A 13,303-nucleotide genomic window follows, 5' to 3' on the forward strand; every position below is an offset into this window, starting at 1 on the left:
AATGCACGTCGCCCGGCGGCACACAACAGAACAGGTCTTCCCAGGCCCGAGCCCCTTCCCTGGGCGGAACCAGGCAGGCGCCTCCTCCTGGTGGGCGGAGCCATGGCTCTCGGGGCCATCCCGGCCCCGCCCCCCGCTGGAACGCTCCGCCCACCCTCCCGCCCTTCTCCCACCGACTCTGGAAACCCAAAGGGAGGAAAGGAAGGGGGAAACCAGACACACACAAAAAGGAGAAGTGGGGAAGGAGGGTGGGGACAGAGAGACACAGCAAGCCTGGGGTGGGGACTGGAGGGCTTGGGAAGAGAAGGAAGGCTGGGGGAACAGAAGGAGGAGGAAGAAAAATGGAGGAAAATGAACAGGACGAGTAGTTGACACTGTACAAAACCCCCAGTCTTCCTTCCCTCCCAACCCCACCAAAATAAAACTACCCCCCTTAAAAAAATAAATCAACCCAGGGCTGTGAGCACGTGCCCTGCCCGATGGGCGCAGAGCTGAGAGGGACAGACAGCCCCAGGACGCACGATGACTCCGCGCCGGACGGACGGCAGGAGGAAGGGGACGAGCACGGGGTTTTCCTTTTTTTTTTTTTTTTTTTCATTTTTTTGCGTTTCCTCTTCGTGAGAGAAGTCTGAGGCAGCCAGGGAGTGGGTCCCCAGGGCCCCGGCAGGGAGAGGGCCGCACCCTCCTCTCGGGCCCTCCCGGGAGGGGCAGCTGGCAGTGGGGCGCGGTGCCGGGGGGCTCAGACGTAATACTCCTTGTCTTTGTTCTTCTTGGCCTTGCTGGGCGTCTTGGGGGCAGCCGGGGCCTTCTCTTTCACCACCGCCCCGTTGCTCTGGGCCGAGTTACTGATGTAGTTCCGGCTCTGGTCCACCTGGTAGGAGCCCTCGTCGCGGTTGCGGTACTTGTACATGGCGTAGAGGAGGATGAGGATGCAGAGCGCCGCGGCCGCCACGATGCCCACCACCATGCCCGTGGTGCTGCTGGACTCCCGGATCACCTCCACTGCGCCCGGCGGGCCCCGCTCCCCAGGCCCCGTGGGGTTGGCTGTGGGCAGATGGGGGAAGCCGGGGGCGGAGGTCACGCCGGGGCGCAGAGGAGGGGGCCTCCGCGGCTCGAAGGACGTGGGGACCCCGGGCCCCAGGGGTGGGTTCTCCAGCAGGGGCTGCAGCGGGTCTCGGTGGTTCATTTTGCCCGCTGGCAGGTTGGGGGCCGGGGCGGAGGGGGCGAGCAGCACCCCAGGGGCGCCCGTGGCCCCATCTGTCCTGAGGTTGGGCCGGGGAGCGGGTTTGCGGGGGGAGAGGAGGGTGGTGCGGTCCGTGACCAGGGGAAAGGTGGTGTAAAAGTCCTCGTCGTCCGTGGGGGGGAGGCTGGAGTCAAAGACCTCCCCGGAGGCAAAGCCCGAGGCCTCAATAGGCTCCTCGCAGTCGCTGTCGTCCTGCTCGGCCTGGCATGGGCCCCCGGCGGGCGGGCGGCGGGCCGCGGGCGGGGGCAGGGTGTCTTGGGTGGCACCCACGCCCGTGAGGAAGGGGTAGAAGGTGGGGGGTGGGGGCACGAAGGGGGATCGGGTGGCCACGGGAGGGGGGTCTAAGGAGTCCTCCGTGATAATGGGCAATATTAACTCTCCTCCTAGAACAAGAGAGAGAAGAGAAAAGACAGGGCGTCAGCGAGGGCCGGGGTGCAGGCGGCCGGCACAGAGAGAGAAACAACAGCCTCACACACCCAAATCGGTTCCAATTGGCTTTGGCGGAGACTAGAGCGGGCTGGGCCCGCCCGCCAGCCGGCCGGAGCACTGCGCTTTAAGCGGGCAGCGGCTCGGATGCCCTAGGCACCCCACGCACGGGCTCTGTGGCTCTCTGGGTTTTGGTCTTTTGTTTGTCTTAAGAAACCAAAAGGAAAAGAAAGGAAAGGAAATAGAAAAGAAATGGAAAAAAAAAAAGAACTCTACTGGTTTAAGGCTTTAGAAACAGATACAAGAGCAGCATTTAAACAAACCTAACAACAATATCTTTTAGGGTTTTTTCTGGGTTTTTCTCTTTTTTTGCTTTTTATTTTTTTTCTTTTGTTTTTAAAAAAGAAGATAGCATACCACGGAATTCAGGCAACTTACATCAACAAATAGGCCGTGTGATTTTAGCATGAAGAAAAAAATTACAAACAGAGCTGTGTAAGCGGGTTCTCCCGGAAAAAATAAGAAAAAAACAACTTTTCCGTACAACGTTTCCTGTCTATCTGTTTGGTATCTCCCTCCCTCACTCTTCTCTCCCTGAACAACTTGCTTCCTCCAGAATACTCTCTCTCCTCCCTCACTTGTGCCCTCTCCCCCTCATTAAACACAAAGCTGAAATCTGCACAGTGAAGGCTGGCATTGAGGAACTGTTACCACCACTTGGTGTCAGCGTGTGGGGGACGGAGGGAGCAGTGGGAAGGAAGGCTTGGGGAGGAGGTACGTGACAGGCAGCTGTGTAGGAATTGCCTCATGGGCGAGAGGACTTGGGAGGGGATGATCATGGGAAGGGACTTTGAAGGCTAACTTCAGGTTGGTCATGGGGAGAGGAGAACTGAAGGTGGGAGGTGACGAGGTCCATGAGGAAGAGCTGGCAGGGAGACACAGGCACACTGGAGGAGGGTCCTGTCCTATAGGACTTTGGGAGTGGTGGTGAGAAGCCATGTCGAGGTAAGGAGGTGAGGAAGGACAGGGAGTGAGTGAGGGAATTGGGCAGGGACACGTGATTCTTGAGCTAATCCTAAACCCCCAACTTTCTCTTTCTTCACCCTCCACCTCTGACCCCCACTGACTTCCCCCCTCCCCCTCCCCAGAACCCCCATGGGCCGCCAGCACCTGGCCAGGGCTTGACGGCCTCTGGCCCTCTTATTATTGTTAAAACAATAATAAAACAACGGAAAGAAGAAGAAAGCAAAAAAAGAAAAGAAAATACATACACAGCCATCTGGGAAGGATGCACTTCCTAATATAGGGCCCAGGAGAACTACTGGGGAGGGCCTTTGGGGTGGGGGTGTAGGTCTCCTCACTCCCTAGGTCTGATAACTGGGGTCCCCTGGGCCAAAACTGCAATTCCCATCAGCCCCAGAGAGTGAGAATTACAACTCCCATTAGTCCTTACAGGGGTGTGGACCACAATTCTCATCAGCCCCTGGGTCAACAACTACAACTCCCATCAGCCCCCTGGGTCCCCTCTCAAACAAAAGCACTGCAACCCACTGCTCTGGGGTAGAAGAGAGCTGCAGCCCTGGGTCTAGGTGGCTGGTGGAAGGGCTCCCTCCTCTTGGAGGGGCAGCTCTGGGCCTGGTAGGGGCTGTAGGTTTCCTCTCTAGCTCTCCCTCCAGCAGAGCTCAAGCCCCGCCCCCATCTGAGTGCAGCTCCCTGGTCTCTCTGCCGGGTTTGATCTTCAGAGATCACACCACAAGCCTCCCACCCGCTCCATGGGCGGCTTCTCAGGGCTTCACTGACAGACCCCTCTGCCCCAGTGCATCCAGGCCAGCCATGTGCCACCACCACCACACCTTGGCACCTCTTCTCCTCCTCCCCCCACCCAAAGCGCTCCGGTCTCCACCCTGCTATTCAAACACCTCTGCTGATCCTTCAGATCACGAGCTCCAGCAATCTGGCAGAGCTGTCCTTGGCCACACTAGCCAGCTCAGCCAAGATCTTGCTATTGAACTCACAGCCTTGCTGAGCTCCTCAGGCTGCTCTCCCCACCAGGCTCCAATCTCCCCCTGGACAGGGGCTCACCTGCACCCCAGATTGTGAAGCCTCGGGGCACCTGGCCTTCCACTGGCTCAGCCACACTGGAAAACTGAGCCAAGAGCAGAGAAGCATGTTTTGTGGGGCTGGGACTGTGCAACCCCGGCTTTTTATGGAGGAGGATGCTGAGGCCTGGGGCGGGCAGGACTTCCAGGGTCCTCCAGGTGTCACTGTCAGGCTACATGAATGAATAGACTATCCAGTCCCTTCTGTGGCTCTCAGAGGCCAGGCGAGGGCCAAGTCTCACAAGGAGCCCCGGAAGGCCTGACTCATCCTCCCCACGCCTGCAGGAATCTGCTAGGCTGCTTGACTCTTGGCTTGGATTTTAATGTGGGAGGCCAAGACCTGTTCTGTCATTAATTCCTGTGTGACTGTGGGCAAGTTTCTTTCATTTTCTGGGCCTCAATTGCCTCATCTATAAAATTAGGGTATTGGGCTCCAGGCCCAGGGTGAGGCCAAGGCCTGGATTCCAGCCTATGGATGAACATAGCTTGTCCTCCCATCCCCACTGGGCCCTAGACCCACCAAGGATGGCCCATCAACCTGGCCCCTGCGTAAGTGGCAAACTCAGCTGTTAGGTCTCAGGAGGAGGCTGGTAGCCCTTCGAGTGGTGGCATCTGGGCCCAACCATGACAAGGTTCCCTTCCCTGTGTGGACCCTGAACACATCTGGGGTCCTCACTGCTGGCCCACACCACCTGCCCCCTTCCTGACCTTTGCCTTCTGTTCAGAACACCTTTCCCCTGCTGATATCTCATTCATCCTTTGAATCCAACCAAATACCTCCTCTTCCAGGCAGCCCTCCAGAGGCTCCTCCCTGCCTTGGGTGCCTCTGACACCTTGTCCCTATTCTGTCCTAGAGGCACAGGTTTGGACTCACTGCCAGGGAAGGCCCTTGCTGGGGACACATCATGGCCCAGAGGGGCTGATCAGGCCAATCAGGGTGCAGACCTTGGCTTTCTATCCTTTTGCTCACCTCCCCGGTAAATGAGGGTGTACGGGAGCTTCAGGCCTTGGACCACAGACAAATCCTGCTCAGCCTGAGCCCCCCCACCCCCCCGCCACAACCGACAACCATTTGCCCCAACTCACTGGTTCCTTAGGTCCTTGGGACACACAGGCTCCCATGGTCCCCCTGTGCAGCCTCCTGCTTCCCCCAACCCTGCTTCCAGAGCCCTCCCAGGCCTGGTCATATTGACTTCTTGGCCCTGCCCTTCAACCCCAGCCAATTCCTGGCCTCCATCTCTGGGTCTTGGTCCTGGCCCTGCGTCCCCAGCTCCTTTGGGGACTTTCCCTGGCCCGAGGCTTTGACAGCATCTCCTGAGGGTGTCCTGCCCTCACTCACATCCCCCACGCTGCCACAACTGCCCCTTGGTGTCCCCTTCTCCTGGCCCTGAACATCAACCTGCACCTCCCCCGCCACTTCCTCCCTGGGCCCTACACCCTTCACCACAAGATGACACACTACTGAGACCCCACGCTGCCTTCCTTCCCCAGCTCTCACTCAGGTCGGCCTGGGCTCTGTGGCAGTGAAGTCACACACAAAGTAGGGTACCAGATTTTCCTGGGGTCATGCAGGAAGGGTCAGGCAAGCTTGCCCCAGTGAGGAGTTAGTGGGGCCTGGAGGAGGGGAGGAACTCTCAGAGACTTCTCACTGCAGAAGTCCAACTGGGGGCTCCCCAGGCCGCCCCTCCCTCTGGGCTTTTGGGGGTGCAGACTCATGAAGACTCATGGTGCCTGGGACCCTGGGTCCAGCTCTATGCCAGGGGTGCACATTGGGATGGAGTGCCCCTGGGGGTCTGATAAGGACCCTGGGCAGCCTCCCTCCCCTCCCCCACTTCAGGCAGCTGCAGCATTTGGGAAATATTCACAGGAGCACTTACCATAGACGCCACCCACCCTCTGCTCCTAAATTGAATTTCAGTGCATGTCAGTTCCGCTTACTAAAAGGAATTCCATTCTGGCCAAGGAGACCACAAGCCATTCCCAAGCACCCTCCTCCCCCAGCTCCCCTGCCTCTGGGGGCTGCTGGGCAAGCAAGCTGGGCCCTTTCTGCCTTTAGGGCAAAGAAGGCCCTTGACGGAAAATCTACCCAAGAACCCCATTCCCACCCAAGCAAGATGTGCCCACCCCCAAAGAAGCATCTAGAACTGAGGCTGAGCGTCAGAGACTAAGCAATCAGCTGCCTGAGGCCTCATCCGCCAATGCTGGGTGCCCTGCCCAGGCTGTGACGGCAAGAAGGCCTCTAGTCCACAGGGCATTTCGTGTGGATTAGAAACACGGCAGCCCCTTAGCGTGGCCACAGCCCTGCAGGTGCACGATTTGGCAAACAGTATCTCTGTGCAAAACTGGAAAAAGGCCTTCTGTTCTCCTGGTGGACACAGCCCCGCTCCAGGGCGCAGGACACACAGCTTGGCAAGCAGAGCACTGGCTAGATTTCAGCCCTTACTCACCTGTTCCAGCAGAGAACAATCTGTGCAACTGTGTGCAGTGGCCTGAAGGGTACCACCCCGCCCCATCCGGAAACCCACACACAGCAAGGGCAAACGCCAAGGTGGAGTCAAGGTCAGAGACGGTGAAGCGCCTACTGTGTGTACGCACGTGCACCCACCCCTCTGAGGGTCTGTTTCTGCGCACCTGGGCATGTGTCTCTAAGCATGTGTGTGCGTGTGTGCATGTCTGCGCGCGCACGAACCTCAATGTATCTGAGCACACGAGCATGCGTGTCAGCGAGTCTTAGCAGACGTGCGTGCATGTGAGTGAGCCTGTGCTCTGTACGTGGTTTGTGTGTGGTCCGCCTGCCTCTAAGCCTGGGTCTGAGCTTGTGTGTGCATGTGAATGCATGAATGTGTCACTGAGAACATGTGAGCGTGCCACCATGGGTCTGAACACACGCGGTTGTGCCTCTGTGACCACCTCCTTCCCTCGGGCAGTGAGACTACATTTCTCAGCATCCCTTGCAATTAGGTGTGGCCACAGGAGTGAGCAGTGGGCAGTGCCAGTACCGGCCCATAAAAGCTCTAGTGCCCGATCCTCCGCACTCCTTCTCCTCCTTCCGGTGACCTTGCAAACCACGTGTTGAAATGGAGGAACCACAGATGGGAGGACTCTGGATTCCCCAAGCACTCCTTGGGGCAGAGCCACCTGCTGGTCAGGAGCACGCAGGTGGGGCTTCACCTGAGTCAGAAACTTCCCCTGAAGGACCCACTGAGATTCGGGGGGCGGTTATCTGTTACAGAAACACATGTTACCTTAATACAGACACAGCCAGAAGTGGATGTCACATTAACAAAAACCTGTGGCCCTCAGGTAACAATTCAAGGAAATGGATTTGGAGGCTGGAAAGATGCAGAACCACATAATGCAGCGGCAGGACACCTGGCACCAACCGTTGCTTGGGACAGGCCACGTGCTTACTGAGGCTGAGGCACTAAGGGAAGGTGCCAGGAAAGTCGGGACGACAATGCCGGCTTTTACTTTCTGTGTTTGGTAACGTATTACAAGAAAGAGACAACGTTAGACAAGAATTGGTGCGTTTGCAACAGAGATGAAGGGACCAGAGAGAGCCCAGAAATGCGGGGCCGGCAAGTGTCAGAAGAACCACTGCCCCCAAACCCCAAATCTTAAGAGAGAAGACTGGAAACGGCTTTCAGGGATAGTGGCCCAGTGACACTTCCACCTGAAAAACGGGGCTCAGCCTTGCCTCAAGGATCACACTAAGGGTGTGTCTCCCCACCTATTGTTTCAAACGCCCTCAAGATAGTCACCACTAAATTAAGAGATGGGGCAGAGAAACAAGGAAATAAACAGGCTTGAGAATTCTGTCTAGGAGAGAACTCTGAGTGTCGTTCCGTTGACTGTTTGAGCCTTAAAACAACCTTTGGGCCCCCAAATATGCACGAGCAGGAAGAGGGCCGTCAAGGCTGTGGGACCTCCAAGGAGGTCATTTCCCCAACACCCACCCAGAGATGGCCATGGAGGATAAGGACTGGGAAGGATCTGCCAGAGGGCAGCACCAGGGCCCCAGACAAAGGACAGGGGAGTTTCTCCCAGACAGCAGAGGTGGGGTTTCAGGGAGGAACTTCCCCACTGCTGAGGGCAGAGCCTCAAGCTGCCTGCTGGCTGGATCTTCCCAACACTAGGAACTACAAGCTGCCGTGCACCCTCCATCCTTCCCTTTGGACGCAGGGTTTTATGGTGGTGGTTTTCTCTGGCCCATCATGGTATTCTGGGTGTGTGTTGGGCCGTATGGGCAGTGAGATCAATTATCCTTTTAGTTCATGGGTATCCAGACCACATATGGGTACCCAGGAGCCAAGTCTGGACCCAATGGAGTGGGTCAATCTCCCAGACATCCTCACCTCTGAGATGACTATCCTAACCAGGTAGGGCTTCGGGTGTCTCCCCTGGGGAGGAGTGGGTGTGCTCTGTCAGTGGGGGGAACAGTGGACTGGATCGTTGGTGACCCAAAGCCCAGACTGTGACAAATAAATGGCTAGCTGGTCACCAAATCTGTTTTTGTTTCCTCCTGGACTGCCTGGAAGCTAGGTCGTGCCACATGACCGAGCTCTGGAGAACAGAATCAGCAGGGCCCATGCACACCTCCTCCTCCCAGGCCTGGCCCACAAACCCTCCCCTTCATGCCCCTCCCTGCTCATCCCCTTCCACCACAACTCGGGAAGTCACAGTGAAGATGGTGCAGCTTCAAGGTGGAGACAGACCAGCCCTGAATCGGCGCTCTGAAAAGAGCTGCTCACCTAAGTGTCCATCGACAGATGAATGGATGAAGAAGATGTGGCACATATATACAATGGAACATTACTCAGCCATAAAAAGAAATGAAATTGAGTTATTTGTAGTGAGGTGGATGGACCTAGAGTCTGTCATACAGAGTGAAGTAAGTCAGAAAGAGAAAAACAAATACCGTGTGCTAACACATATATATGGAAATCTAAAAAAAAAAAAATGGTTCCGATGAACGTAGGAGCAGGACAGGAATAAAGACGCAGATGTAGAGAATGGACTTGAAGACATGGGGAGGGGAAAGGGTAAGCTGGGACGAAGTAAGAGAGTAGCATTGACATATATACACTACCAAATGTAAAATAGATAGCTAGTGGGAAGCAGCTGTATCGCATGGGGAGATCAGCTTGGTGCTTTGTGACCACCTAGAGGGGTGGGATAGGGAGGGTGGGAGGGAGACGCAAGAGGGAGGGGATATGGGGATATATGTATACATATAGCTGATTCACTTTGTTATACAGCAGCAACTAACACACCATTGTAAAGCAATTATACTCCAATAAAGATGTTAAAAAAAAAAAAAAAAGAGCTGCTCACCCATCAGGAACAGTGTTTATAACTTTAGGTGAAGGAAAAGTCAATGTCTGTGTGTTTAACCACGGGTGTTGAGAGTTTCTCTGTTACAACAACTAGTGTTACCTTAAGACACGTTGGGATCTGAACATGTTTGTGCCTCTGTGATTCTGAGCTAGATGTGTGGGTCTGAGCAAATGTGTCTGTGCCTGTGGAATTAAGCATGTGTACGCCTCTGAGGGCCCTGTGTATGTGTGCACGGGGCAACGCCTCGGTAGGGATGGGCACACGTGGGCTGAGTGCATGAGGCTGCTTCTCTGGGTCTGAGCACACGTGGGCTTATATGAAGCCGAGTACACATGTATGTGTGGGTCCTTGTGGGTCTGTGTGCTCACCTGGTGAACACGGAAGCATGCATTTTACTGTGTCTGAACAGGTGTGATTGGCCTGAGGGTCCACGGATATGTGAGTGTCCTTCTATGTGGAGCTGCAGGTGTACCTCTAAGCATATGAGTAAGTACACCAGCAGCTGTGAGCGCCCGTGTCAGTGTTGGCCTGACTGTGTGTGTTCATGTGTGTGTACACCACCGTGGGACTGAATACGAGTATGCATGCCTTGAGGGGTCTGAGCACGTGTGTGTGTGTCTGAGCATAAGGCATGCACATCAGAGTGAGCCTCGGAAGGTCTGAGCTGAGGTGGGGCTCCGAGAGTCTCCTTTCCTGGGGCGGTGGGGCAGGGGCGCAGGTCTGTGAGTCTGAAGAAATGTGTGTGTGTGCGTGGACCCCTGGGTCTGGGCACACACAGCCTGCCTGAGGACGCGCACACGTGCGCCCTCATGGCCCTCAGCACACACGTCGGTACGCGAGGGTATGCCTTTGAGGATGTGTGTGTCTTAGAGTACGTGAACAGAGTGCAGGCGACTGTAGGTCTGAGCCCGAGTGTATGTATGTGTGTGACACTCATGCACCTCTATGAGCCTGGGCGCAGACGTGTACATCCCTGAATTCACACGCCCACGTGCACATGGGTGTGCCTACATCTCAGAAGGTCTGCGCGTGTTGTATACGTGCCTGCTCTGAACACGCACACACGCACCTGTGATTCTGAAACATCTGTGAGCGTCTGTAAGTCTGAGCTCACGTGGAGGATTCTGTGGCCTGAGCACATGTGTGAGCATGTGTGTGATGCAAGTGGATTTGTACACGTGTGTGTGCCTCTGTGAGCTGAGTGTGGATGTGGAATTCTGAGAGTCTGAGGATTCATGTATGCCTGGGCCTCGAGGGTCTGAGCACATAGGTGTATGTGTCTCGTGAGTGTGTGAAATATGCAAGTGCTTCTGAGCACGTGCATGTGATTCTGAACATCTGGTCTACTCCTCGATAGATGTGCGCATGTGCGCTTCAGGGGTCTGTGTGTGCATGGATGTGCAGCTGTGAGCACATGCAACTGCCTTGGTGGGTTGAAGACATGCTGCGTGTGCACCCTTGTGCAGCTGAGCTCGTGTGTAAGTGTCTAAACAGGCAGACACCTGTGAGTCCACATCTAGGCGTGGAGCCCTAAGCCCACACATGCAGGACCATAGCTCTGAGCACACGTGTGTACCTCTGTGAAAATGTGCACATGTGTATGGGTTTGTCCGTGTTCATCGGACTTCTGGGGCTCTGAATACGTGCGTGTCTCTAGATCTAAGCACCTGGTGCCTCTTTTGCTCTAGGCACAAATGGTGTGTGTGCCCTTCAGGTCTGAACACATGAGTACCTGTGGAAGTGGATGTGCGTGAGCTTGCTGGTAGGTCCATAAATGTTTGTGCCTGGATGTGGGCGTGCCTCTGGTCAGACACGAGTGTGCATGTAGCTGGGTCCCTCTGTGGGTCTGAGTCTGTGTGTGCACTTCCTATGTGTCTCGAGGGGGGCAATTCCTACCGGGGCGCATAACACAAGGTGTGGGACAGGCTGGCTAAGGCAGCGAGGGGCGTTGGGTCACATTGCCTACGAGGCGGGGCAGGTCCCCATAAAGGCACTCCCGTTCAAAAGAAGTTAAACACCGTGTCCATCAACACAGTACTCTTGGCTGGGCTGCCAACCTCAGGTAAAATAACTGCTAGATGATGGGCTCTCCAGGCTGGGGAGGCTGGGACCGGGGGTCTGTGGAGGGGTCCAAGTCAAGGGAAGGTGTGAAACATTTCAGGGATGACCCGAGGCTTCACACCTGGACCCAGGAAGGAAGAGGGGTGCAAAGAGCCTGGGGTCAGCCCCTGGGTAGCTGCTGTCTCCAGCCAGGCTGCCTCCACCTCTGACGTTGACCTTGGAGCCCAAGGAGTCCTGGTCGTCTGCTAGAGAAAAAGCCTCCCTGCACTGGGGGCACAAGAGGGCTCTGGCCTGAGTCCCCTCCCTCTCCAGGAGGCGTGTATCACAGTCTAAATCCGCCTGAGGGACCCTTGGAGTCATCTTGGTCGTTGTCTGGCCTCCCATCAAGATAAAAATCCAATTTAAGCATTGCAGGGCAGTATGAGCGTGGAGGTGCAAACATACGCGATGCACATGTGCAGGGGAGCCTGTGGGTTGGGTCGGTTTTCTCTGGGGGCTCAAGCATGCACTCTGCCCTCCCTCCCTCTTATTTTTAAAGCTGGGTGCTGGGCTGGCCCACCAGCCTCTCCCCATCCCCCAGCTTCCATTCCTCCTCCACCCTCCTTGTCCCCTCACATACTTGGCCCTTTGATGCGGGGAGGGCAGCTGACCCGCCCACTTCAGCTCCTCCTCACTCCGTGGTCCCAACACAGCCTAAAAGAGCTCGGCCCACCTGTGCACGCGCTCAGCATCACACCCAGGCCCCGGACAAGACCCTGCGCTGGGGCTGGGAGGCCAGAATTTTGGTGGACAGGATGCGGCCTTGGGGTAGCCCAGTGTGCGCTTCCCGGCCCTGCATCATGGCCATCTGCAGGGTCCAGGGAGAGCAGAGGCTCCTCCTGTCACCCGGCAGTTCCCACCCCCGAGTGTGCAAACACGTGCGGCGGGGCCAAGCCGGGCCTTTTTCTCGTGACCGCACAGCCTTTTGTCCCCAGAGTCCCATCCCGGGGCTCTCAGGGGACCATTTGTCACAGGCACCCCCCGCAGGCCTGGGCTTGAGGTACTGTGTCCACCTATAGGAAAGCCCCACCAGTGACTAGGTAGGGGGAAAAGCAGGGTGCAAGGAGAGTGCTGTGTCGAAGCTGCCAGATTCCCAGAGCCTCCCAAAGCAGCGGTGGGGTGTGAGGGTGCATCCCTGAGCCGAGATCACCCAGTGAGACGGAGGGGAGAGCCCCCAGCAGTGGAGGGTGTCTGTCCAGAAAGCACTGGTCCTTGGCTGTGGATGAGGAGGGCTTTCCAGCCCAGCAGCCGGAGGCTCCCCCAAGGACCTCAGGGCCCAGGACGGCCAGAACAACCCCCTCAGCTCTGGCCTACTGGGGGGACACGGAGCAGTCAGGCTTCAGCCTCTGGGCCTGGCGGCCGGCGCCCCAGAAACCTCTCTGCCCTTGGTCTCTGGAACCGGAGCCTCTGCTCCAAGGCTGCAGGGTCTCCTGGCTCTACTCACACTCCTTCCTTGGTTGCAGCCCACCCTCACCCTCAGCCCCAGAGTGTCTCTTCTGGGGCTGGCAGACCCCCTAGGCTCATGCCCAGGCCAGATTCACAGGATATGCCCAGGTCACACTGCCCACCTCAGCTGACCCCATCACCCCCCGCCCCGACCCTGTAGGTACCTGCCCCAACCTCCAGCCTTCCAGTACCAACAGCCCAGGTGCCACACACTGCAAAGTAACGGAGAGAAGTCTCTGGAAACCCAAGCAAGGGATGAGGCTCCCAGGGGCTCATCCAGGACACCACCAAGCCCACGCGCTCCCACTGGGAAATCTGGCCACATCCAGTCTCCCTCCATTCCCATGGCCAGCCTCAAGCACCAGGACCTCAGCTCCTCGGGCCCTCCGTCCCCTCAGCTCCTCCCAGCCACCGCCCACCTGTGCAGAGGCAACCCCTGTGCCGCTCCACACCCCACACTTCTGAGTCGGCACCCAAGGCCCACCCCTGCCTTGCCAATCTGGTCTCTCTCTCTCTGCGGCTGCACCCTTCTCTCCAGCTGGAAGCATCAAGCAGGGCCCTGGAATGCCTCCCCCAGTAAGCCTTCCCTCCCAGCTCTGCTCTCCTCTTATAGCAGCTCCCCAACTAGAAATCTGGACCAGACCCCAGGCCC

At 56.9% G+C, this 13,303-nt stretch overlaps 1 protein-coding gene across 9 annotated transcripts in view; it reads right to left on the reverse strand.

Annotated features, from left to right (window-relative positions):
• Positions 1-13,303, reverse strand: part of NRXN2 (neurexin 2) — a 100,197-nt gene continuing 86,894 nt past the window's right edge. For 5 of the 9 annotated variants that reach the window (XM_059929788.1, XM_059929789.1, XM_059929791.1 and 2 more), the window contains one exon: positions 1-1,044. In XM_059929788.1, coding sequence (XP_059785771.1) covers positions 740-1,044 — 305 coding nt within the window. In that variant the 3' untranslated portion in view covers positions 1-739. Of the gene's footprint in view, positions 1,627-13,303 lie in introns of all 9 variants that reach the window. The other 4 variants (XM_059929785.1, XM_059929784.1, XM_059929792.1 and 1 more) reach the window with 1 other exon arrangement.

This window comes from Balaenoptera ricei, chromosome 8 (genome assembly GCF_028023285.1).
Source record: "Balaenoptera ricei isolate mBalRic1 chromosome 8, mBalRic1.hap2, whole genome shotgun sequence".
Lineage (NCBI taxonomy): Eukaryota > Metazoa > Chordata > Mammalia > Artiodactyla > Balaenopteridae > Balaenoptera > Balaenoptera ricei.